The sequence below is a fragment of the Electrophorus electricus genome, chromosome 7 (assembly GCF_041902795.1).
Source record: "Electrophorus electricus isolate QZ-2024a chromosome 7, ASM4190279v1, whole genome shotgun sequence".
In the NCBI taxonomy this organism is placed as follows: Eukaryota; Metazoa; Chordata; class Actinopteri; order Gymnotiformes; family Gymnotidae; genus Electrophorus; species Electrophorus electricus.
In genome coordinates, this window is record NC_137503.1 from 15,900,914 (window position 1) to 15,926,919 (window position 26,006).

The following is a 26,006-nucleotide window of genomic DNA, read 5'->3' on the forward strand; positions in this document are numbered from 1 at the left end:
GGTCGACAATGAGAAGGTGTAATGTACCACAGCCGTCAGGCTCTTCAGTGGAGTTATTAATAGAACTTAACGAGGCATATTGTTACATCTTAGCAAAGTCTTACATTTCCCAAAACACTCCTGTTTTGAAATTATAAAGCATTCTTTAGTACAGATGCAACTGTATTGTTTTGGGATTTATCTGCCACATGGTCCTTTCTAAGAGGTTAGTGCAACGATATTAAAGAAGTAAACAATGACAGTGATACACTCAAACATCACTTCACAGCCCACAGGGAGGTTTGTCTGTGTAAACTACACCCCCTGCTATTAGCAAATTAATACTGTCAGCACTACTCTTACAGCATAGCTCAGTAGACAAAACAGAAAGGAGATGTAAAATAGTGTTTGTTTCCAGTCACTGATGCTATTACAACAACTGAAGTCAGCAATGGTGCCTCTCTGATGGATTTTGAAATAAAAACAATGTTAATGTTCTATTATAAGTTTCACACACTTCATCCTCTGTGAAATGCATAAGCATTGTAATGAGGAAATGCAGGTGTCTGTTTTGTTTGCCATAATCAGTCATTCTATTATCTGTCAGTATTGTCTTCTTTATGCAATCACATGTTTAACCACTATTTCATAAACATTCGAATGCATGACAGTTGATTGCACATTTGTTATTTGTATTGCAATACTTGTAGAGTGGGGAAAGATAAATATTGCTTGCCAGCATTCTATGGTTCCCCTGAGGTCTGGCAAAAGTAGGGTCTCAGGCAGTGATAAGTCAGCCTTTTTTAATAGCCTTTTTTGATAGAATTCAGAACTTGTGAAATCAGGGAAGTCTATAAACAGAAAATGATGACATATTCCAGCCTGCTCAAGAGCATAATAAAACAAACTCAAATGCAAAAACATGCTAGAATGCACACAAAGGCCTTCATTGTTGTGCTGGAGGTGGAATGTCTGTGTCAGAGGTTGGGAGGAATTTGCTTTTTTGCTTAGAGACAAAAGACAGACTATGGTGGTGGGGGGGAAGGCAAGCCAGAGATGAGGAGAAGGGCAGTAAAATTTCAGCTAGGCAGGCCTCTCTAACGTAGAGCATGCGGATCTGATTGCATTAACTGACTGCAAGTGAGCCAGTCTAAAGGCCAGGGCTGTTTATGGCTTCTCAAAACCTGGGCGCTGTCTATAGCAGTTGCTATGGTAGCACCGAAACTTGCCAACATATAAACATCCGAAAGGAACGCCACTAAATTAGAAGGCCACAGATTAAGCATTCTTATACTATTGCTGATAAATAATAAATACCAACAAAAAGATCATAACATTACTCTCGGGTAATGATTCATGTGCTTAAAATGAAGACATATAAAATTTTGTATCTGTTATCTTCATGTACCTTCAGTAACCCATGTTCTCAGTTTATAAAAGGATACTACAGATGGGTTAAATAAAGGTAGCCAAGTAGAATTAAAAAGTTATTAAACTCTCTTACTGTACCTTACCAACTGACATTATCATGTTGAGACGTTTGAGAGAGCATTTCAAAGCTTCTCAAAACAACAATAATTATACACTATTGCTCATGAGAATATTATTTAATTGTCATTGTTCCATTACAGCCTAAGCCTAATGCTTTATTGGATAACGGGCTACATGGTTATTGTCACTGCCATTGTCTGCATTTTTTTGTCACGTAATGATTAATAGAAATGCTGTTACTTGTAGAAGCAAAATAAACACGAATGTAACTGACATTCACATCTAGAAGTGATGAAAAGAAAAGAAAAGAAAAACGAAACAAGAAAGTTTTTGACAACCATAAACTGCATATCTTACACTATGCAACAGAAAAACGAAAGACGCTTCGTGTGCGGTATTTCCACCTCGAATGACGCAGTGGCTTGCCAGAAGAATACGTCACATAAAATTTCCAGAAGATCCTACAAGTTCCTCACACAGTGATACATTAAAACAAATGTCCTTTTCATTGTATCTTTTAAACTACTAATCGAAAAGTTAATCAATCATATTATGCTTGTTCTTTAAAGCTAAATGTAGAATAAATTAGCGTAGACATCAATCCTTTAGTAGGGTCTTGTAGGGTAGAATTTTCGGCGAAATAGATAAACTAAAAACTTATTATGTGTTATATTTTCTCTACTTATTAGATGTTCACGCGCCTTTTTCTTCCACGAACCACTAAATTTCCCGTAAAACGTGACAAGAGAAAGTTTTTCCACCACCCTCTTCAGTGATTTCCTGTTGCGGATGTGGGCGGAGCACAGCTATAAACTATAGAACGTGAAGTTCCGTAGCTGGTTGGACTTAAAAGAAAGTAGCATCGCTGACAAGTAGATTCCGGGTATAAGCTTTAACGTGAACTATTACAAAGGATTATATTTTTGACTGATTTTTTGGGTTTGTTTTATAAGCTGTTGGATTCGAAGATGCTGAAAGTGTACCTCATGTTGTTTTTATTGGCTGCTGCTGTCTTCGCAGAATCGGTAAGGGACTATCCTTCGTACTTCAAGTAACTTGGATACCTACCTAGCTTCGCGTTAGCTAAGCTAACTAGCTAACATTAGTTATGAAAATAGGAAGCTAGTTGTTCTATACGTTAGCTAACGTGTATTTTCTTTGGTTTCAAGTAAGTGTATAAAGTAGTATAAATCAGTTTGGTGCGTATTAATTAGCTAGTAGGCATCGTGCGTGTTAACCAAACAATTTGCAAATTTCAGTTAACCTAGCGTTAACTAGGTTAACTAGCTAAGATAACCTAGCTATTTAGGTAGACATGCTAGCTATCTAGTTAGCCAGCTAGCTAACTAACCTAACTTATGTATCTATGTAGTGATGTCGGATTTAAAGATGAGTCGATGGTTCACTAGTGATGGTTAACTTTGCCTTATTCGGGTGTTGCATAACATTGCAGATATTTAGCTAACGATCTAGATATTTTTGCTTGACTATGTCAGTGTCTTATAAGTTAACCGATGTAGCTACATTAATCATAATCACAAGATGGGGTAGACTAACCTAGTTAGTTACCTAGCTAGTTACATAAATTACTTTGTAATCTTAAATTTCATAATCCGAATGTTTAGAATTTTACTGTATTGTTACATTTTCATGAATTGTCTTTCACAGCAAGCTATTTTGGTGGCCTTAGGATTGTCCAGGACTGTTTGTTCCTTTAGAGAGAGAACAGCTAGGCTGTAATCTGACAGTTATCATAAAAACCTCTGTTGGCAGTAGTCTTTTATGTTTCTTTCTATGAGAAAGAGAGAATTAAATGAAAGAAAGAGAAATGGCTAAAGTATGTAAAACATTAGATGGCAGTGATTTATTTTTAAGGGATTGTCTGATTTAAAAAAAAAAAAAAAAACCTTTTCCCCAGAAGAATGTTAACATGAATATTGTCTTCAGTTGTTTTGTTTATGGAGTTTTTGATTTTTGTTGGTTTTCATAACCAACAGTCATTGACTGAAACACCTGCAAGTGGTCTGCCAGAGTCATGTGCCTTGCTGTTTTTTCATAATCAGAAAGAATAGCTACATGCAGATGTCTTTAAGGCCAGGGAGCTGAGAGCAGACTGAAATAGAATGGAATGGTAATAAGACAGATACCACCCAGTGTGTGTGGTCAGCCAGCCACAAATGCATACAAGCAAAATGCAAATGTTCCAAATTCAGGACTTTCTATTTCAGTTCTTGGAATATGTGCAGTCCAACTGAGCCTTTTTTTTAAGGCTAAGGACACCTGAAACTGACACTTAAGAACTAATGCCAACTCTAAGCAACTAATGATCGCATTCCGTCAGCTTAGTCACCCATCGTCACTTGTGTGTATTAACAATCAAACACTCCAAACCAACTGATGAACGGCACGCATGTAGACTCTATGCCTGCGCAAAAGAAAATTAACCAAAACAAATGACAGCTTCCTGAATGTGCAGGATTCTTATAATGACTGAGTTTTCACTGATTTCCACATCTTCTCTTGAGGTTCCTCCCTCCATAAAATTGCATATGTTATCATCAAAGTTGTGAAATGTTCCATCTGTTCTCTAAATAGCATAACACAATTACTTTCCATAGAGGTAAATATTAGGTTAGTTTAGTACATTGCCTCAGTACATCAAGCCACAATGTGAACCATTATAGAGTGTGTCTGTATTATCTTGTATCAAGTCGAATTTAGACTGAACAGCCATTCAGAAATCTCCAATATGGCTGACCGCAGATACCGATTCAACATGCACAATCAGCCAAAAGAGCACTGATGAGCACTAAATAGAGCTAGCTGTATGGAACACACCACTCTGTGTACCAGCGATGTTTGAATACCAATGCCATCCAATGACCTGACACCATCCGACAGCCAATGGTTGGGTTAGCGTGTACACTTGAACAAAGATAACAGTTCCAGTTCCTGACCATGCTTTTACTGCTGAATTGATTTACCTACCTGCACTGGACATGGGGCTTTAGATGTAATCTTTTGTTGCCCAAGAAAGCAAAGCAAAGTAGATACGATTCTGACTGAAATCACACACTAGCTGAGTTGCTTCCCTGTTTAAACAGTCGACAATATGACTGTTTATAGTGGGCTGAAAGGTGGATGTGGGAGGCAAGCAGTGCACATCAAAAGGCTGTCAGCAGTTTTCAGCAGAGGACATTCTTTAGGGTCATGCAGAAGCCACTCCTGCTCCCTTTCATTGCTCCCCTCCTCCTCCTATTGCGTGTTCCAGTGGAATTTGACCCCTCATGACCTTGACCAGCCTTCTTTTGGGACTTCGCGCTCTTGGGTGGGTTTAAATGGTTCAGCCCTTTCACTGCACTCCCTTCCTCCAGCTGCTAGACTAGTGAAGGTCTTGGCACTCGCATGAAAATTCAGTTTCATGTGTAATTTATTTTTTTTTTTCCACATTTTTTTTTTTCTTTTTTCCTAATTGTTGACTGTGACACAAAGCTTATACTATGAAACATGATGTGAAATAAGATATGATGTGGGCTGGTTGAGGGTAGAATTTCTCTCTCTCGTTTTTTGGATAAAAAAGTGCTTGTAACTTTTGCAAGACAGTACCCATGGAAAACCAATTAATGAGAATATATAGCAATATGCAAAATTGTCAGTGTATTACGCTGATAGGAATTTTACTCTTGTTGATGAAGTGAACGGAAACCCACCGTGGTGTGTTCCACTCTGCTGAATGGGAATATTTTTCCTGGTAATAATACAGTTCTTATCCCTAATAATATTTCAAGGAACCAAAACCTACTTGGAAGTAGCTTTGTTCAGGGCCTCTGCCAGAAAAGCAACTTCAGTTTTTTAGAATGGGCTGGCTTCCCACGACTTTTGGGAAGAGACATGGTGTTCTGTTCTATGTAGATAATCAGCATGTGTCTGCATGTATGTTATTTTGCATATGCTTTGGTTCAAGATAGGGCTCCCTTGCTGTCTGTTGTGTCTTGTTGGGAGTTCTTTATTTTAAGTAAGAGATCATTTGTACTAGAATAACTTAACATTTATTGTTTACTTCTCTTATGTATTTATTGTTTTTACTAAATGGGCTGAACAGAATGGCTAGTGAAAGGCTTAGTTGTTGGACATGATAAATACTTTCACCAGGATGTAATGATGCTTTCTGCATTGCTGTCCACTGGCCTATAAAAACCCTTTGGTGAATGGAATGTTGGCAGGGAGAGAAGGGTTTTTTTTTTGTTTTTTCTGACTCTGAGTTGTGAACGTTTTCTCAAGCATGTTTGTTTCAGACATGTATAGCCTATATATCCTAGTCAATAAATTTGAAGGCCTTGACCATGCACTTGTAGAGCTAATTATACATGAATAGTAGTGGATCTGCCCAGTTCATAGAATTTAATGAAAAGGATACTCTCATGGACTAAAATGGGAGTCAACACTTAGGCGAATATTGTGATTTGGATACTCAGGCTGAATTGATTGAAGATGTAATTACTGAAAAATGTGGAGAAAGTCGCATTACAGTTACTTGGCTAGTTCAAAATCTACTTCCAAAAATGCTTTAAGGGGGGAATAATACCTTCCTGCCCACTCTGCCAACGCTACTGGGGGTTTGACTACTCTTATTTATCTTGTGGTCTTATTAACCTTTTGTCACCTCCTTTTGGTTAAGGATAACCACCTGTTCTTCTTTTAACAACTTTTTAGACTGTGTTACTCTGACGTCTTGCTTAAGTCCCACTTAATTACAGAACATTTACATTATCAGTGAAATTGTAAGCTTACATGGTCATTTCATCAGTTAAATATTACAACTTTTTTTAAGCATTGAAATATTGCAATATACTCCTCACACATATTATTTTTTTTTTTTTTAATGATGATGTTTTTAGAATAAGGATAAAAAGCTTGGTACAACCTGACACAATTTATCCAACTTGATAAATCTGGAAAGCACCATTCTGTTGTTTTAATTGATTTCTGATGTGTTCCACTCCTCATACACACACAGTGGGAGTTTCTCTTGGGAGGTTTTCTCTTCTACAGGCATAAGCATCAGGTACATCATTAGCATGTTAAACAAATAGACAGTAGGGCTTGCATGTCTGTGAAGCTTTAAATGTGACTAAGAAAGGTTTGAGAACATGGTCTTTTGCGTTCTAAAGCATCGGACCTTTTTTTTTTTTATTTCCATGAGGTTTTCAGTTTTTACTTGGTAATTGCCCTCTGTAAAGTTGTGTTGTGAGCCCCTCAGATTGGATTTTTTTTGTCTTGCTGTAAAGGTGCAATAACAGTTGTTTAGAATTTACAACTGGGCTCTGTCTTCTTCCCAGGAAAGGACCTCACATAATAGTCATGAGCTTAACTAATAAAGGCCTGTGACGGAGAGAAGAAAGGATTTAATTACTTTCATTTGAAGTTATAATGGAGTCAGATGAGGGCATGAATAAATGGGAATTATTTTTTTGTAATCTGACATTCTGTATTCCAGCTATATATGTTTTAACTGGACCACATTACTTGCCAACATTGACATCTTTAAAATGAATTTGTAAGTGTAATATCAAAGATTCGTTGTTTTCATCACAAAATCAGAAAATCATTCCACTGTGATGGATCACTGAGACCTGTGAACTGTTATAAGCAATGCATTACTTGTTTAAACAACTACATTAGAAGATGGATACCTCCATCCCTTTGAACAGGAGATTTCAAGTGTACAGGATCAGTTTGGGAAAAGAAAAACCCTAGTTCCTCTGCACATGTAAAGAATCTGGATGTTTTCTCTGTGTGAGCGCTCCTGAGTGTGTGCAAGTCAGGATTCTGTCTTTCTTTCATGGATGAAGAGCATATTTTGAGGTCTGTATTTGCATTTGTTAAAGTTGTCCAAGCTGTCATAGTATTCTAGGATCTTTTATTTGTTTGTTTGTTTATCATGATTTGACTCAAGATTTCTATTCTTCAGAATTAGGGTCATGCCTGTAATTCAAAGGAAAGCACATTACTAACGGAAAAACAATATTTATGGGATGGAATATTTATAGGATAAGATATTTAATATCTGCTTGTCTTTGGTTGTGGTTGTCTGATCAACTAAACTTCAGTTGTTGTCTTCAGTGAAAAGAATTTTGTTAATCTTGGTCTGGATCCCTTCTCATGGTACTCCTAAATAATGCAAAGCTTACAGCTAAGGTATATGGCAAAAGCAGCAGTGATTTCATTGATTTATCTACCTTTCTGTTGGGTTAATGGACCACATGCCAAGCCATTTGTGAGCAGATGGTAGGATTTACTTTCTGCTCTGCTAAGCTTGCCTGAATCTAGCAAACTTTGCTGAGCCTCAAGACTTCTTCACTCTACAAGCTTTTTGAGTTAAAGGAGCTGGAGATTTATATAAAGGCTCAATATAAACATGACAAGAACCAACTGAAGTGCAACTTCTAACACTTTCAGCTGTGCTGTATTCTGAGTAATAGTGACTCTCATTCTTTGTATTCTGAGTAATTCTATTACCACATTAGTCAGAGCAAATCAAATGTATTTATATAGTGCTTTTTTACAACAGATGTTGTCACAAAGCAGGCCAAGGGCAAGGAAAAACTTCCTAGAGCGTGAGGAAGAAACCTTGAGAGGAACCAAGACTCAAAGGGAGGGGGGGGGGGCAATCCTCCTCTGGCGTACCAAGGTCACAACAGTAGTTACAATTGTAAGAGAAAAATAAATAAATAAATTTATAAAATAAGCAATTAATGTCTAGTCTGGTTTTCTAGAAAAGCTGTTCACATTCCTGAACTGACCCCTATGTGCAAAATAGCAATGCTTCACGTAGCATACTCGCCCAGAAGTAAATGATCAATATGGAGTCAACAGTAACAGCCACTAGACTGTTATTGTCCATAATTAATATGCAGTGGAGGCGGAAACATCATGAGAGCGAGGAGGTTGTGATAAATGCCTTCTAATTTTATACAGAAACATCACCATAAATGTTTGAGGTCTGTTACCTCAGATGCCCACCACTAAAATCCTACCCTACTGCTGATGTCCATCTTTCCTTCCCAGCTGTTCGAAATTATGATGAGTGTTGAGTTGGATTGACACGTTGAGTTGAATGAATTCCAGTCTGGCTGTTCATAGTTACATTTCCATGTATTGGATAGGTATCAGATTTCATAACCACATCTAAAAGTGTTCCAGTCAGAACTGAAAATGTTCAGTTCAGACCACATGGATAATGCATCTGAGTCATGGAGATTAGATGTGAGCCAGTTTCACCTGCTGCATGAATATAGCCTTCTGAAACTTTTCAGTTACTGGTTTTTACTTTGTGGTATTCCTCTGTACCATTTTCTATAATGTTTAGAGATTGGGTAATTTCTTTGGTTAGTATCCTTTATCGTGTGTGTGTGTGTGTGTGTGTGTGTGTGTGTGTGTGTGTGTGTGTGTGTGTGTGTGTGCCTTCCCTTTTCTAGAAGTGGCGATACCATATAGTGATTTTAGGTTTTGTTTCTTTTTGCTTTCCAACTTTGAAGAGTGTTGTTTTGGAATTTTTCTTTTCAGTAATGTCTTTTTGTCTTCCTGCCCAGATTTCTGATTATTTAAAGCAGTGTGGGTGTCAGACTGAAGTTGTTTTTCTCTCTCTACAGACCAGGGAGTTTTTAAGGGGGCTTCCACACTCCCTCTGTGTCTCATTTTCTCTTTCTGTTTTTCTGCATTTTCTATGTAGTGTCTCTCTTTCTTTGTAAAGGCAGTACCTGCGATTTTTATTTGGTATTTGCGTGATCTGATTTCTATAAGAGAGCCTTGAGATGGGCCAGGCCTCATACACAACACAAGCCTAAATCGCCACTTTTATCTTCGTAATGTTTGGAATTTGTTAGGCTACTGGAATTGTACTAGTTTGAACATTTTATTTTTATTTCTTGTAATTTGCTCATACTTCCTGTGATAAAAATTAGGTTTTCTTTCTACGTTAATGTGCTACAAGTGCCAACTTAACAAAATAGCAGGAAAAGTGGCTTTTCTTCCTCTTCAGTGTGGCCTACAGTTTTTGGAAAACTCTGAATCTTGTATTCTGTTCTGCACAGTTCAAGTAGCTTATCTAATATCAGAAGATCATGGGAAAGAGCATAAATTTGCATTATAACATATATGAGCAAAATTAATCTGCATCCTGTTCATATACATTTTCAAATTTAAGTAGACTTAATGAAAGATGCCAGATAACCGTGTGTGATGTTATCTCTAGAATTAGTGAAATTGGTTTCTAATCAGATGCGTCATCCTGAGTAGTCTGATGCTTATAGTGTTTAAATGTAGCCTCTGCTATTTGAGTGCAAAGGGTGTATTTTTTATAGGTTTTATATATTTAAATAGGATTGAATGGAAATTTGAATGTGGTGTCAGGGAGTTTGAGTCCTAAGGAAGTTTTAAACAGCGAGGAAACCCATTAAGGAATTTCACTTAGGTTTGTTTTGTTGTTGTTTTGCTCTTTCTTCTTTTTGAGTGTGTTTGTGTAGCTTCAGTGGATTTTTGATGTATACTGTGCAGTACATTGTACCTTTGTTGGAGTTTCTTTGTATGTAGGCTCTGACTAAGTAGGGTATTAACTTAACAAATCCATGCTTGACAGTTGGCAGCATTGTACAGAAGATAAATACCCCACATCACCCCCTTGGTCTGCAGGCAAACCTGTGCTAACATGCTGGGGTGGAGGGTGGACCTTTTAGTAGTAAACTGAGATGAGAGAGGGAAGGGGGGCTGTAGAAGGTTTGAGTATGGGTGTTAGTGTCATAGTAGTGGATTAGAATATAATCATGTTGAAAGGCAATTATTTAGCTTCACATGCCATAGGTGAGAGAGTCAGATGGCCTGGGGGTGCATTCTCCCCACGAACTAAATTAAGTATGTTTGTTTACCCATGATACTTCTTTCCACTACATGTCTTTTGAAATAAATTTACCACCATTGATGATAAAAGAATGAAACTGGAATTGAATTAAACTTGTAATTCTGTGACGTGTGATGCAGTAGCCAAATGGCATAGCTTGCTTGCCAGGTTACCGGTTTGCCTGAAAGACTTGTACCTTTTGTCCTCCTCAAGTTTTCTTACTTTTAGCTGGTCACAAAAGCCCACATAGCTCTTGTATCTTTTAGAGCTTGTAATGTCTGGGGCTCTTTCCAGTCATGGCAACATGAGAAATAAATTGGTTGTCTGTCTGAGACTGGACCTGTAGCAGTCCACAGGGGCCTATCTCACTCATGGTGTCTGTCGTGTGTGTCTGGGGGCACTTGCAACAACCTTGTTACAGCACCACACAGGACAATTTTCACGATTAATGTGGTTAAGTCAAATAATTGTTTTAATGTGATTTTCAATTAAAAATGGTCAATTATCAGTTTTGGTCAATCACAGCCTTCTTAACTTGATAGGTCTGTGGGAAACAGTGTTTATGTGCTGGCTCCATGCAAACGTACATACAGCAAACAAAAACATACTGAGATACAGGCAGCACTTTGTAAAGAGCTTGTGGCAAGAGTTTGTAGCAAAAAAAGGTGTAAACATCACTTCAGTGATCGGTACAGATTTGAAAGGTCAGATGCTGAAAGAATTTAAGTGTAAGTTATGATGGTTAGAAGCAGCCAATAGTAGCAGCATGACAAGTTTATTCCAGCACTTGTGACACAAACTCCATGTGGATTGGGTGCAGTGTGTGAAACAACAAGGTGTTGGGTTTCCCACGGCAGATACTCGTACTCAAAAAGACAGCTAAAATGATCTGCATCATTTTCTAGTGCTGTGCATTAAAATTCTATAGCTCAATAGCTCCAAGTCTTTTACTTTGATGTTGTGATAGGTTTTAATAGACTATATCATTTAAACTGGGCTCTCTCAGTGTTTGCTGTTTAGATTGCTAAGTGAAAGCTACAAACCTATGCTAATCCTTTTCTTAAGAAGGTTGAGAGCTGCTTGCTATTTTTTGCTATTTAAAAGAAGCTTTTGCTTCTTTCATTGCTTTATACTGAAAGTTTTCTTGTGCTTGTGCAATTGATTCCCTTGAAAGTATGTTTTAAAGAAACCATTGTTTGCACTATATTGTGCTGTAGATGGTGCCATTTTGTTATTTTTGCACATCTGCATATTCCAAAGTTCATTCTAATAATATTTTTAAAATTAGACTTGGTGTCCTTTTTTCACTTACTTTATGTAAGAAACTATAAAAAATTTAAATCGTTATCGAGAATTGTTCAAAAATTAACAATTTTATACATTTTAAAAGAGTTTGTGTTTGTAATATCACACAGCCGTAGTTGCACAACATGGTGGACCTGAATCACTTTGTTTGCTCATTTCTTTGCACATGATGCCCAAAAGGGTTGGGCCAAGTAAACATTAAGTAAGAGTGCATGGTGAGCCAGTCATAACCAAACACTTTTTAAATCTTGTTAAACAGCTTCTACTTTTTAATACTGAGTTTAGACTTAATTCACACACACAAAAGCAATACTTTGACTTGCTCTGCCTCATTTTCATTGAACTCCTGTTTCACTATGCCAGCCCTCCCAGACGGGCAAAACACAGTGTGCCAGTGGCATGAACTCACCAAGTCGCACGTCCCAAGGTCAAGAATATACCGATACCCTGGAGCACTACATGCAGTAGTCTTGGCACACCCACAATGATAAAGCCCTCAACATTCAGTGCAAAGCCTATCAAATTAAAATGCTGTTTGTTTAGACTATATATGGTTTAAAATCAGCTTGCAAACTCAAACATTAACTAAACCCAGTGATTTAAAGGTGTTTGTAGAGAATGAGTTTGCATTATTGTCTGAGCCAGAGTTGATCAGTCACCCAAGTCGTAAGACAAGACCAGTTTGTTAAGTAGATGAATAATGCTCAACTATGTCCTTAGTACTGCCATTCCACCCTGATCCACCCATTTTTGTAAACACAAAAATGAGTCAGGTGTTACTCAGCTCAGAATTAAACTATCAAATGTGTATCAAGCCAGTCTTACTAAGCTGTGACTATCAAACCAACAGCTATATCTACCAATCCCCTGTAGACTTGGCCTGTAGCAGCAGTAATGGGTTATCCCTCAATTGCTCAAAGCTGTACTGAGCCATGAATGTAAGTTGCTTTGGATAAAGGTGTCAGCTAAATTCCATAAATGTAAATGTATATTATAGTATATTATGATTTCACAGATGCCCACAAGACTGTGACTTTGTTATACAAGAGAAAACTGAATGTTCAGTCTAAAAGGTCATCACTAAATCCAATTATCAGAATCTTTTGCTGAAGTGAGGTGACCTCCCCCTCAGCTTTCCCCCATTAAAGAACAACTGTTGACTGTAATCAGGGTTGCTGTGGTCTCTCTTCCTTTGTTAGTTTAATAATAGAAAAGATAAGAGCCTGGTCAAGGACTTTCTTTTTTGTACTTCCAAGGTCATTCTTTTTGTAGAATGACTGGATCACATTAAAAATGACTATTATAAAACAGATAGTTATAGTCCTAAATGCTGATTTGGCTGAGTTGTCTTAGAAACGTTGTAAAAACTATATGTATGCACACCTATAACCACCTCAAAATGATTCTGTAATGCTTTTAAACCAATAACCATTGCAGTTTTAGTTTTTATGTTTGTTTTGATTTACATGGAGCGTTAACAGTGGATACTAATCTTAATCATTAAGCTTGGTCTGTATTGAATAGACTTGTGTTGCTTAGTTACGAAAGCTTGTTCACGGACTCCGCCTGGTGGAATTGTTTATCGGGAATAATAAATGTAATTAATTGTTGAGCACTGCTGTATTTTTGATGTTTTTATTTCTGTTTTGTAAAAACCAATAAGCCATTTGAGTCCTTGCGTTAGTTATTTTACATGGTTAAAGGCATTTTAGGCATACCGATTCACCATTATCATGAAATCGCTGTAACGCCCAGCATTTTGATTTAAGCTGGCTCATTATTTCTTTTGCTCTGGAAATTGTACTCTCATTAACTTATTAATGCCTTGTTTGTATTTCATTGACTTGTTAATGGATGTTTTTCACTGATGATGGGCTTTTACATTTTTTGGCTTGTATGCTGTCCCATGTGATAGTTTTAAGGAATGGCTTACATTGTAGAATCTGTGAAGTAGACAATAAAAACATTAAAATATGTTAACGTGTGTGTGTGTGTGTGTGTGTGTGTGTGTGTGTGTGTGTGTGTGTGTGTGTGTGCGCATATCTCCAGGTACGAGAAACAGAAACATGGATGCCGTTAAAGGCTGAGGAGCAACACGACCTCAATGGATCCGGTGATTTTGCCTTCCTAGATGAGGAACGCACAATGATCGACGATGAGGACGCAGACAATTACGACGACTATGATGATGATGATGGGGATATGTCAGGCTCTGGTGATGAAGAGGAAGAAGACCTACTTGAAACGTCCAGGGTAAATGCATTTCTAAAGAAGTATCAAATAAATGCAAAGAATTCTCCTTTAGCTTCTTTAGCCAAAGTACAGTCCCTGGAATCGTCAGATACACTGAGGTGTGAGTTTGTATTAACGCGATAATTTTAAATTAGCAACAGTGTTACGCAAATAATTGTTTTATTGCTTTCTGTTACATACCACTGCCACGTGACTATTTATGCATTCTGTGGATGGTTGTTAATTTATGCAACAACTATTTAACTTCAAATATGCCACTTGGAAAGATCCTAACACAGATTACTGGGGTACATGCAAATGAAAGAAAAGAAGTACATTTGACCTACTCTCCCATGTGAAGAATGGACGAGCTTGTCTACAACTGTAAAGACATCTTCAGATGCTAAAACAGGGCTCATCATTGATTTTTCTTGGAGTCTTCGGGTGTTTTGGAAGGCATATCAGTCACCCTTGCTCAGTTTGGCAGTATTTTGAGTTCCCACCAGACGAACATTTGAGAACTTGTTTAAATGTTCAAGATGTTACATGAATGACTGACTGACTGACTGACTAATGACTTTTCGTTTTTTTTTTTATTCTGTTGCTCTTGCCATTGAGAAGCAGCAAATCAGTTGTGTAGGTGTTACAAAAAAAAAGAAAACGGGTGAAAGGCGATGTAACGTTCACATGGGGAGCTTCATACCCGAATCTGCAAAAGGAATATATATTACTATAATTCTGCTGACAATCATTTGTCTAAATTTACATTATTCCTGTGTGTGTGTGTCTGTGTGTGTCTGTGTGTGTCTGTGTGTGTCTGTGTGTGTCTGTGTGTGTCTGTGTGTGTCTGTGTGATATCTCCCACATATTATGTGCATAGTGGGTGGAGGTGTGTAGAGAATACTAGCTTGCTAATTTTAATGTTGTTTCTGTCTCTCTCTCTCTCATATAGCCTGGACTGTTGGATAACCGCATCCCTGACCAAGATTCAGTTCCCAAGATTCAGTCACGGGACGAAGAGGACCTCAACTTGGTGAAACACAACGAGGTTGCTTTCCCACCCAGTGTTCTCCTGTCCCACGCCGGAGAACATAACATCTTTGAGAAGGCAGAAGTGCTGGCGGGTAAGCTCAACAGCACAACAAATGTAGCACTATGTTTTTTTGTTTTCTGTGGGTATGAGATGATTACTATTTGAAAGAACGTTCATCAAAGAAACATGAGATTTGAAGTTAGAGATTTTGGACTCTAAAACCAGTGTATTAATAAAAAGATTGTGTACAAGTGTATGTATACCTTTTTTAATTTTATTTTCCTTTTTTTGAAGCCGTTATTGCTGGCGGTGCAGTTGGGCTTCTCTTTGCTGTCCTCCTTATTGTCCTTCTGGTCTATTGCCTGAAGAAAAAGGACGAAGGCAGTTACGACCTTGGCAAGAAACCCATCTACAAAAAAGCACCCACTACCGAGATCTATGCATGAACGAACACACACAGACACACACACACACTCGAGCAAATGCAGACTCTGACCTCTAATCTCACATAGTGCCTCTGATGCACAGTCAGCCTCCTTCTCTCTTCGTTGTGATATGCCACAGAATGTCACCATTTCAAACGAAAAGTGATTGCTGGACGCTTTGCATACAACTTTATCCGTTTCATACCCACCTGGAAAGGAGGCTTTCTGAGGCCAAACTGCACTGTACAAGTCCTGACATTCTCCTTAGTTCCCCTGTTTGTCTGAACTAAATTGCCATTGTGTTCTCCTTTCCCTTCCCTGCTTTGTAATACACTACAAGGTGCAAAGAGCCCTTTGCAGGTAAATGATATGGATTAGAAGTCAATGCAAACTTTAATCACCCTGCACGCAGTGAAAAACACACTGCTGACACATGTCTGCGCCATTGGCAGAATAGGTGCTGTTGAGGGGAATGTTACTGTAACCTTCTGACTTTTAAGGAATGTTTTGGTTTTTTAAACCCTCTGCTAATTGATTGATTAATTTTGTCCAATCTTAGTAGTATCAGAAATGCAAGATGGATTTCTGAAGAATTGAGATTGAAAATTGAGAACAGACTATTTTATTTAGTGAAACTGACCTTTGGGCATTGGCATTAGCCTAGGGAAGTCTGTCTAAAAGCTTCAATTATGCTACCATTGTAGCAACTACTCATTGTTAATACAGTAACCAAGGTACCCTTACATTCCAATATATCCATGTCATGATTACTATCAGTGACCTGAGTTTGAGGCTAAAACCATTTTTAAAGCAGATTATGGTTTTCTGAATTAACTGACAACCAAGTGCAGACTTTGTTACTCTGAGCTGCTGTTGTCATTTAACATCTCGTTTAACAGGTACATGTCAAGTGCTTTTGACCAAAAGGCATGGTCTTTGCAAACAGACTTCTAATTTCCAGGGATCTGTATATAGCCGTTTGAAAAAGTACAGTGTAGTACTTTGCCATCTTTTGGCAGACTTTTATTTACCAAATATTTAAATGCCAATTTTTTTTTTTTTTTGTATTGTTTTATCCCGGTATTGAATTTGTAAATTAAACATGGAATGATTGTCTTATGCTTGTTATTATACTTTACCAGCGAGGAAGAGTATGAAGTTTAAAAAAGACCAATGCTAATACTAATGTTTTTCTGTCCATGTGTTGGTTAACTTTTTTTCTGTGTCTTTCTTCATCTCTTCAGTGTTTCATAGGTTACTTTTTTATTGTATTAATTTAACTGTCACATAGCCTATTTTATTGTCTTCCTTCAGGTCGGGGATCCTCCCCTGTAAGCTGTACATGTGATTTTTAGAAAAGAAAAATCTATACACTAGTGATTTTCAGAGGACTTCTGAAGCAGGTTTGTTGTTTTGTAAAATTTTCTATTTCTTTTAGACATTTTTAAGCGATATATATTTATATTTTGTAGAAGGACTCTCATAGAAGTGCCAGGGTGAGTGAGCCATGTTATTTACATGGGGAAGAGTAAAAAATCTGCTGCTTTTTTTTTTTTTTTTCCTCTCTTCATCATGATGTGAAATCACCTATCTAGTCAAGAGATCAATGAATCATTGATTTCTGCATGCAGGTTCTAATCTGTTTGGAAATAAAGCTATTTTTATGCACAATAACATTGTAATGGTGTCACTCTCTCATTTTAAACCTTACTGTAATCAGCTGTATATAATTTATTGTGGTTTAGCAGGGATTCTCAAATCTAGCTTTACAAGAATCATATGTGCCTCTCAGCCCAGACCTGGAGGGAGCGCCACACAATTTGGTGTTCTCAATGCTGTGATGATTCAGCATCAACTTTTAATCAAACCTTTTATGAAATGAAACATTAGACCTGGAAAAAAAAGTGCAATTGTATCTTCACTGTACTAGATTGACCTTTAGTCACTGAATGTTCCTATAACACTCTCCAAAACATCTTGTTTGGTTGGTAGAGTTGCTGTGAAAGCAACTAACCAATATATATAACTCAAAACATTTCTCTTGCAAAGGTTTCGTAACCTAGTTGGTCTAGCAGTACTGTCAACTACAAAGCCTTTCGTTGTGCATATGCAGAAGAATTGCCTCACCTCGTGGAGTTTCCACCGAGTTGCTTATAACATCCCGTTACTCTTGATCGTTTTGAATCGGGCCCTTTCACTGTATGGTTGATTAATAGTGCGCGTGCGTGCGTGTGCGTGCGTGCGTGTGTGCAAACATTGTTCTGCGTTACGTATGGAAAGCCCCAACCCCGGGCACTTTCTCTCCAGGTAGCTGTGTGTGAACACTCGCGCACACCTGCGTAGCGTAATGAATAAGCATGCCGATGCTTATTTTCTGTTGTCCCGACATATGAAATGGAAAAGGAGTGTTTCAGAGATATGGAATCAACTATACATGTATTACATCATGCTTTTTCTAATTTAATACCAGTAGATGCCACAGAGAAACACGAATTCAATTGCTCCCATTATTGGTGCTTTCAAGATAGGCCAGTGCCCTGTTAAGGGGAAAACGGCTCACTAGTAGGCCTATATAAGGAAGTAATATAAAGGCATACTATTGTGCAATAGCTATGACGTGACATTTAGCACACGTAAGGGGAACTGTAAACTGTAGCCTTCTCACAAGTTTAGTTTGCTGAAATTTCCGAAGAACTAATCAGCCAAAGGGCCCTTACAATAAAACTTATTCTCAAACGTAAACAGTGGAATTTCCCAATGACGCACTGCTGGATGATTATCACGTGCAAATTTGCAAATAAAAACGTTTCCTTTAAACAAGCTTGCTTAATTTCTTCCCCCTTTCACAACCAACTGGTGTTAGAGCTAGATAAGAGATAATTCGACGCAATTGCAGACTGATTTGCAATCGTCTTCCCGTAAGACAGTGGAATTATTAGTATAGTCATCTCCAAAGCATTTGCATGGATGAACGAGAGTTGTGTCACACCAAACACTGATCTGATGGCTGCGCGAAGGAAGCGAGTCCAACCGGCAGTCAACAAGATCCATCCAGTCTAAATGTAATGTCGATGTATGCGCAAATATCTCCTCCCCTTATCGCGCCCTGAATAATTTCGCAAACACCTACTGTAAAGTATCCCAACAGAAGGCAGAGGGCCATTTGAATGCTTGTTATAAGTAGACAACGAAAAGGCTAGGTTTTAAGCACAAAGAATGCGCTGGTTAAATATTAATTTTAACATCTGAGACTAACAATGAGTTTAAGATACATTAAAATAAGCAGAAATGAATAAAAATATCGTGATGGTAATGCTATACCGCACTGCCCCCTGGTGATATCATAACATCACTGTACAAAACTTAAAATAATGTAGCGTTGGCGCTACAGAGACATTACGGTTACAAACACAACCACAAAAAGAGCACAACACAACCACAAAAGCTAAACAGGTAAAGTCTAACTAGAGGGGAAAATTGTGGAAGGGTAACTGTGTTTTTCTATGTTTTTGTTGATTGTTCATTAGTTTATTTAGAGCAGGGGGTAGTAACGTGCTACATTTTTTACGTTACATTAACTTAAATAACGTTTTGAACAAACTGTACTTTTAACAATTGTTTTATGAGATGGTACTTTACACTTTTATTCGAGTATGTTGGTATATGACGCCGGTCAAGCCATGCGCGTTTTAGTGATTCACGGTCAAGTCATCTGTGCTTTAAATCCTAATGCGCATATAGCGCGATATTACTGTACCTCGCTGCTCACAGAATTCGCCTATCACGTAAGAGTGGCAGCCGTTGGCTATCTTTATCACCTGTGAAAATTAAGGCAGATTTTACTGTACCTTTTCATATAGGTTGATTTTGGTTAAATGTTTCTCAAAACCTTCTCATAATTCCAAAACAATTCCAGGACCATCGAAGAATGGTAGCCCTTTACTATCGTTGCAAGTTGGCCCAGATTGTATTGTAGGATTTGTTCATAAACGTGTTTGTATTGTACTGTTTGTTCATTAATGGCACAATACCTTTAGGTGAATTAATATACTAATTACTAATACTATACTAATAGCCAATTTAAATAGATTCTAGCTTAATGCTAACATTAATGTTGCTGCATAGCTAGTTCGGAAAGTTGTTCAGTGAGTCGGAGTAAATTTCAGTAAATGTAACATTGAAATAAACACACTTAACGTTTATAGAACCATTTTTACCCCGTGTGCCAAGTTTTTACGAAACAGTTCACTTTCATCTGTTTCTCATCCTTGTCAAAATACAATGACACGTTTATGCTGCAATCACAACATATTCAAAGCAGTGTTCATTTTTTACCATCTCATAGCTATGTCTGTACACTAAAAAAAAAAATGAATTGCCTTGGTCGTAATCAAATTTGGGGTTGAACAAATGAAGTACGTTTGTAAAGGCTTCATGTTTGTAGAGTTTGTAATACATTAATCACATATATTCTCATGCTATGTTTCTTCCATGTTCACAGAACTGTCCTGGGGGTTTTTGAGTGTCTAATCATAGTAAAAGAAGCAGTTTTAACCATTATCCTAGCCCCACCTGGCAGGCTGTACTGAAGCTTATTACTACCTAATAAGATGCTTCTCGTTCTCAAATTTCCTTTGTCATTAAATCACTTAATGTTACGGCTACATACTCAATCCTGTGTCCGTTCATTTGCCTACATTCCTTGCTTTCTATTCTATCACTTGTCACTTATGGAAAGAATTCTTTGTCACCTTATGGGTTTTGTTATGGGCACTTACTATAGACATTGCCTCTGCACGCACGCGTACTTATTTAAGTATTTATTTATTCATATTTAAAAATGTACCGCTTCAGTTTGGGTAGTCTTCTGCCCTAACACTAAAATAATAGCACACATCCATATTTATTAAAAACCCATAAAATGAGTTAGTAACTGAATATGATTTATTATATGATTAGCATATTTTTACCATATTTAAAAAAAAAATCTGTATTTGGCATATCAGAAGAATAAATTATGTATTTAAACATAATAATCAATAGAATTATTTACTAATATATGAATACCACTTTAAATTCATGCATTGAATTTGATTTCTATTTGTGGGTGTACTGTTGGTGTAGAATTTTTCAGAGAAGCAAAGTAATTCTTTACATATACAATCATGTTAGACAATTCAATATAATATTAATACAAAACATTCTAAGAATGCAAGACAAATATGGTAGTCCTAAATAAGCAAATAATTCTGTATACCAAACATATAGCAAAACAATAGCAGCAAACGTGTATTAAACATGAGTTAAATGAGAGTTAATAAGTTAGATTTTGGTTTTTTTTAAATTACATTTTTGTTAAATAAATGCATTTGTTTTATTACATTTTTGCCATAAGAGTAAAGAACAGCTGAATCATTGGCAGTGTTTTTCCATTGGAAGAAAGAAACAATATTAGATTACTTATCATATGACAACTGTATTGAAAGTACAAATGGGATTAATAGCTAGACTACATTTGGCTACCACCACTTAAAATTATTTGCACTGATCATTGAACATCTGAAATTATGTCATACATTTGTGTTTTTACTCTACATATAAGATAATTATTGTAATGAGATGATGTTCATATTATTTTATAGACCTCTTATACTGTCACGGAACACTCCCCTCTCACTGGTCATGTCATACAGTGGGAAGTGGTAGCTCAGTGGTTAAGGTACCTCACTTGTAATTGAAAGGTTGCTGGTTCAAGCCCCACTGTTGGGCCCATGAGCACGGCCCTTTATGCTCAATTGTTCAAGTTGTACTCAGTCATAGTTTTAAGTTGCTTCCTGCAGTGGGAATTTCTTGACTGTAAACACACCTGCACCTAGTTAGTGTCGTTCTTTGTTTAAGTATGTAAATCCCGGTCTGTGTGAGCATCACTGTCAGTCATTGGCTCTGTTAAAATTGCCTGCGTCTGTGTTTGCTGTTTACTTTAGATGTGAGTGCCACTGTTGTGTATGTATGTCAATAAACATCTGTCTCTGTGTCCTGCTCCTTGCCCTGCTGCACTTGGGCCGTTACATAGACCTATAAGATACTTTCATTCGAGAAAACTGTAATTAATGAACAAAATAATCTAGCACAGTAGTTTGATTAAACTGTTAATACAATAGTTTGTAAAATACATGGATAGATTCTGCTTCACTGCTGTTCCCTAGGGCTATGGACATTTCACTGTATTTTCAGTCAATTTACTTTTAACCAATAGCACTGCAGTTACCACCTTTTGGAAAAACTGTTAAGGCAAGTGGCTTCAGTAGAAAATGATAGGCGTGTAACCCCTATCATCTCTTGACTTAATAAAATGTGATTGAACACAACAATCTAGTAGGCCTATCTGATTGGCTGCAATAAGATTGACAGCCGGTTTATGAGGACCATGTGCACTTCCTCCTATTCCTCCCATTACATAAAAATTACTGCAGAATGCAAGAGGGTGCCTGCAAGAGAGTCCTCAGAGAATGGGGGTGAATGGAGGTTAACAGGTGAATGGAACTAAACAGGTAAAAAATGAATAAGTAAAATAGGTTCACACCACTTGGTCATTATCTTCCTTTATTTTTGGAAAGTAGACACATGTATTACACTAAAACAATGAAACAAATGCAAATCTAGCCTATGTATTTCCTTTTTTTTGTACAGCAAACAGGTTTTGGGCAATAGGACTCTAGTTTATCTGCTACTCTACCATCAGATCACCACCCAATCAGTACTCAGTAGCAGAAATGTGAGCATCCTAGTGCCCAAAACCCGTCTGACAAATCCAGAGAACATTACAGAGTGGCAAGTCTCCTATAGAAATTAGATACATTATGTATGTGTTAGTACAAAAGGAAAAAATATCACATACCAAACATAAGGTTCAAGTGAGAATCAAATTTGAAGAGCTGGCATACAATTCATATCTGATATAACCATTATTTGATGTCTCAAGAGCAGAGGAATGTATTGGAGGTTAACATGCTAACCATTTTACCATTCTACCTATAGAGAAAAATGTTAATATATTACTTGATGCTAATGACCACTTCCAATTGATGAACACAATCTAATATATGTTAATATGAAAAGAATTTAAATAAGCAAACTGCTTGAGCACATATGTAAACCCCAAGAAATTCCAAGGAACTCAACTTTTAAGTACTGATATTAAGGTATGTCTACCTTTTTGTGGCATCAATTCTACACATTCAAAATTTTAAAAGCATAGATAATTTATGTGTGATTCAAGCTTAGCATACTAGAAATATTGTGCCTGTGTGATCTACCAATTTAGTTTAGCTTTGTGTATTTTTTTCATGTTCCTCACCTGAAAATAGGTTGGAGAAAATGAGGTGAAGGACAGTGTAGGTTGTATTCACAGATACCTCTCTATTCTGAGAGACACAGTAACTAACTACCCTGATTGCTGTTCACCATCACACTACCTCCTACCAGCAACACTTATTAGCAGTAGCTGCAAAAAATAAGGTACTTTGGCAAAGTTTCAAATTTCAACAATTAAAAGAAAAATACACAAAGCATATAATCACAAATGTGACCACACTTTGTGGGTGTCACTCACTCTCTGACAAAATGAAATGACTGCTGTATTTGTATTTTGTATTATATATTGTATTTTTAGATACTTTAATCTTCAACTTTATGCTTTTATGACACTGACTCTAGGATAAGAATTGTAAGAAGACTGGCATAATGTTTCATATATCAAAAACTTCTTTGACTTTCCCTTAATTTACCTGAACCTCCACATTCACTGAGGTTTCTAACTAGAACCTGGTTTCCAGGCTGCAAGATCACACTATTTGCCTTCTGGTTGTAATAACACTACTTAAAGCTTTTCCTGGAGGACTGCAGTTCTTTTTTAATTTCCATACCCTTCATGGAGCTTGGGTCCTCCTATTGAGCTCTGATATGTTCAGCAGTTGGGATAGGATGTGGGTAGTGTCCAGTCAACAGTGGCTTCAGTCACATTGGATGAAAAGTTATTGATGTACATTCCTTTGGTGCCTCTGTCCCTTGTATTGCTCTTTCCAGGTTAAGAGGCACATGGGAGAGAGTTTCCACATCTGTGTTTGTGTCTTGGCCTAGCCTATACTTAATGTGAAAGTCCACCGGCTTAGAGACCCACCTGTGCCCTGTGGCATTTAGTTTTGCTATGTTTAATATATATGTTAGTGGGTTGCTGTCCATTTATACTATGAATGATAGTGTGTGGAACAGGCAGTCCTTGAAGCGGTTACATACAGCCTACATTAATGCCAGGAATTCCCTGTTGCTCAAATGTAGGCGGTATCTCCTTTCAGAGGGTGTCAGTGTGTCATCCAAAGCCAAAGACTCAAAGTTTTTCCTGCTGGAACCATTATAACACAGCTCCAAAACCTGCTTGTGACAAGTCACAATGCAGTACAAAGGACTGGTCCAACTCTAGATAAGATGGGAAGGTAGGTTGCTTGTTGCACTAATGAGCTATTCGAGAGTCTGCTGATGTATTTCTTGCCACTCAGTATGTGTCTTGTTAGGTAACCCCTTTTTTTTTAAACTTTTTGCCCTGACTATAAATTTGCTTGCTAAAACTCTCTATTGTGGATAACAGCTCATAGAGAGGCTTTGCAATTTCTGAAAATATTTTGATGCAAGTTTGGTAATAAGAGAGAAAACCAAGAACTCTCCTTAACACCCCTATATTTGCTGGTGCCTGTTTTCCTAGTGATTGAACTGGAGCTATCTCTACAGGGTCCATTGAGTTTTACATATGTTATTCTAGCAGATTAAATGAATTAGTATGAAAGATGGCTTTAGATTTAATTCTGGAAATATGTGGGTGCCAGATCACTAGCTCACAAATACTTGCAAATAACCTGCTCAAAAGAGTTTGAAAAATGACTTAGTTTACACAAGTTTATAATTTACACAAATGCTACAAAACATGAAACTTTATCAATATGTAAGGCTAGGCCAAAAACCTATTTGTATAATCCGGAATTTTAATAAATACTTCACATTTTAGGTAAAGGTGTAGATCTTTGGGTCCATGGACATTGAGAGTTATGGTAAGCTGGGATGTTATGATGCTGTCACTTCACCACTTTTTTGTTATTGAAGTTTGTTGAATTATAGTGGCAGAGTGCTGATGTTCCAGAGAGCCCTCTTGCCTGTGTTTCCTTCTGGCTCTATCCTTTTAGCTGTGCTGTCATAGCTAGATATGCCAGTGTCCATCTTTGCACATTATAGTTATTTAACTTATACACCTTTATACATGGACAAGCCTAAATATCTGTTCTCTCTTTTTGCAGAGCTAAACCTACTCCTGATGTCATGATGTTACTGAACCTCAACCCGTCTCAACTGCTATGGCTCCTTCCACCACCACCTGATGCCCCCTGTTGTAGCCCACCACCCCTCCATCCCAGCCAACTACGCCCTTGAAAGACATTCTCATGCAAGATAGGTTTTGGATACACGTACATCTTCAAAACCAGGACTTCTAAAAAACCAAAAAGATGTCTTTATTTTTATTATTATTCTTTTCTCTCACTACTTATTTTGTTTTTTATTGTTTATATTGTTTATGTTGTTGCTATTGTAGTGTTCAACCAAAGGAGTTTCCTATCAAGGGTTCTTCCTCATGTCCTAGTGAGTATTTCCTTGCCACTGGCTTTCGCGTTGGGGGTTTGGACTTGGACATGTGTAAAGCTGCTTTGTGACAACAGCTGTTGTAAAAAGCACTATATAGATACATTTTTACTTGACTTGACTATATTTGTGTGTCTGCATGTTTACTGAAAAGAACATTTGCGTGTGTGTGTGTGTGTGTGTGTGTGTGTGTGTGTGTAGTAGAACTCAGATATGGATGACTGTTACTGCACTAGTGTAGTAGTTTTATTGTCAGCTAATGTATACTGTGTTCTGTGTACTATGAGCCACCGTGTGACTGAGGACAAATTCCTTGTATGTGCAAACGTACCTGGCCAGTAAATCTTGATTCTGATTTATGCTACTACCTTTGGAGAAAAATGAAAATATGCTAAGCAGTGCTAACAACCGCTTCCAACTAATATATCTAATACAAGTTAATATGAACAGAATTTAAATGAGCAAGGTAATTGACACTTATTTAATAACACTTGTACCTCAGCGAGCCCATTTCTGTAGGCTGTGCTGGTTTGTAACCAGACTAATTGGGATCATGCAGCTGGTTCGGGGTGAGGAAAAGAGACAATTGATTATAAACTGCTTGCTCAATGGCTTTTGAGAGGAAAGAGAGAAGTGATACAGGTCTGTAATTAGTAAAGTTGGAGCCGTCGTGTGTGGCCTTCTTGAGGATTGGTACCACCCTGGCAGTTTTGAATGCAGTTGGCACATATCCAGAAGATAAGGAGTTGTTGATGATGACAGAGATGAAAGGAAGCAGATCTCTTGCGATTGTCTGAAACAGAGCACAAGGAATTGGATTCAGAGGACATGTAGTCAGATTGCTGGAAGGCAAACATCTTCTGACATTAACATCAGCACAGGAGCTTCATGGTATGGGTTTCCATGGCTGTGAAGCTGCATGCAAGCCTTACATCACAATACCAAGAATTGGATGGAGTCA

At 37.5% G+C, this 26,006-nt stretch overlaps 1 protein-coding gene and 1 long non-coding RNA gene across 2 annotated transcripts; both read left to right on the top strand.

Annotated features, from left to right (window-relative positions):
* Nucleotides 1–2,295: 2,295 nt before the first annotated feature.
* sdc4 (syndecan 4) lies at nucleotides 2,296–17,035 on the top strand. Its single transcript, XM_027004992.3, has 4 exons — nucleotides 2,296–2,495; nucleotides 13,721–13,924; nucleotides 14,856–15,027; nucleotides 15,231–17,035. The coding sequence occupies exons 1-4, from the start codon at nucleotides 2,439–2,441 to the stop codon at nucleotides 15,380–15,382; spliced, it is 585 nt and encodes a 194-aa protein (XP_026860793.2). The 5' UTR covers nucleotides 2,296–2,438; the 3' UTR covers nucleotides 15,383–17,035.
* A 4,984-nt stretch (nucleotides 17,036–22,019) lies between these two features.
* On the top strand, nucleotides 22,020–25,171 carry LOC145658787 (uncharacterized). Its single transcript, XR_014124660.1, has 3 exons — nucleotides 22,020–23,853; nucleotides 24,420–24,462; nucleotides 24,706–25,171. It is a non-coding gene; the product is annotated as an uncharacterized LOC145658787 (long non-coding RNA).
* Nucleotides 25,172–26,006: the final 835 nt, after the last annotated feature.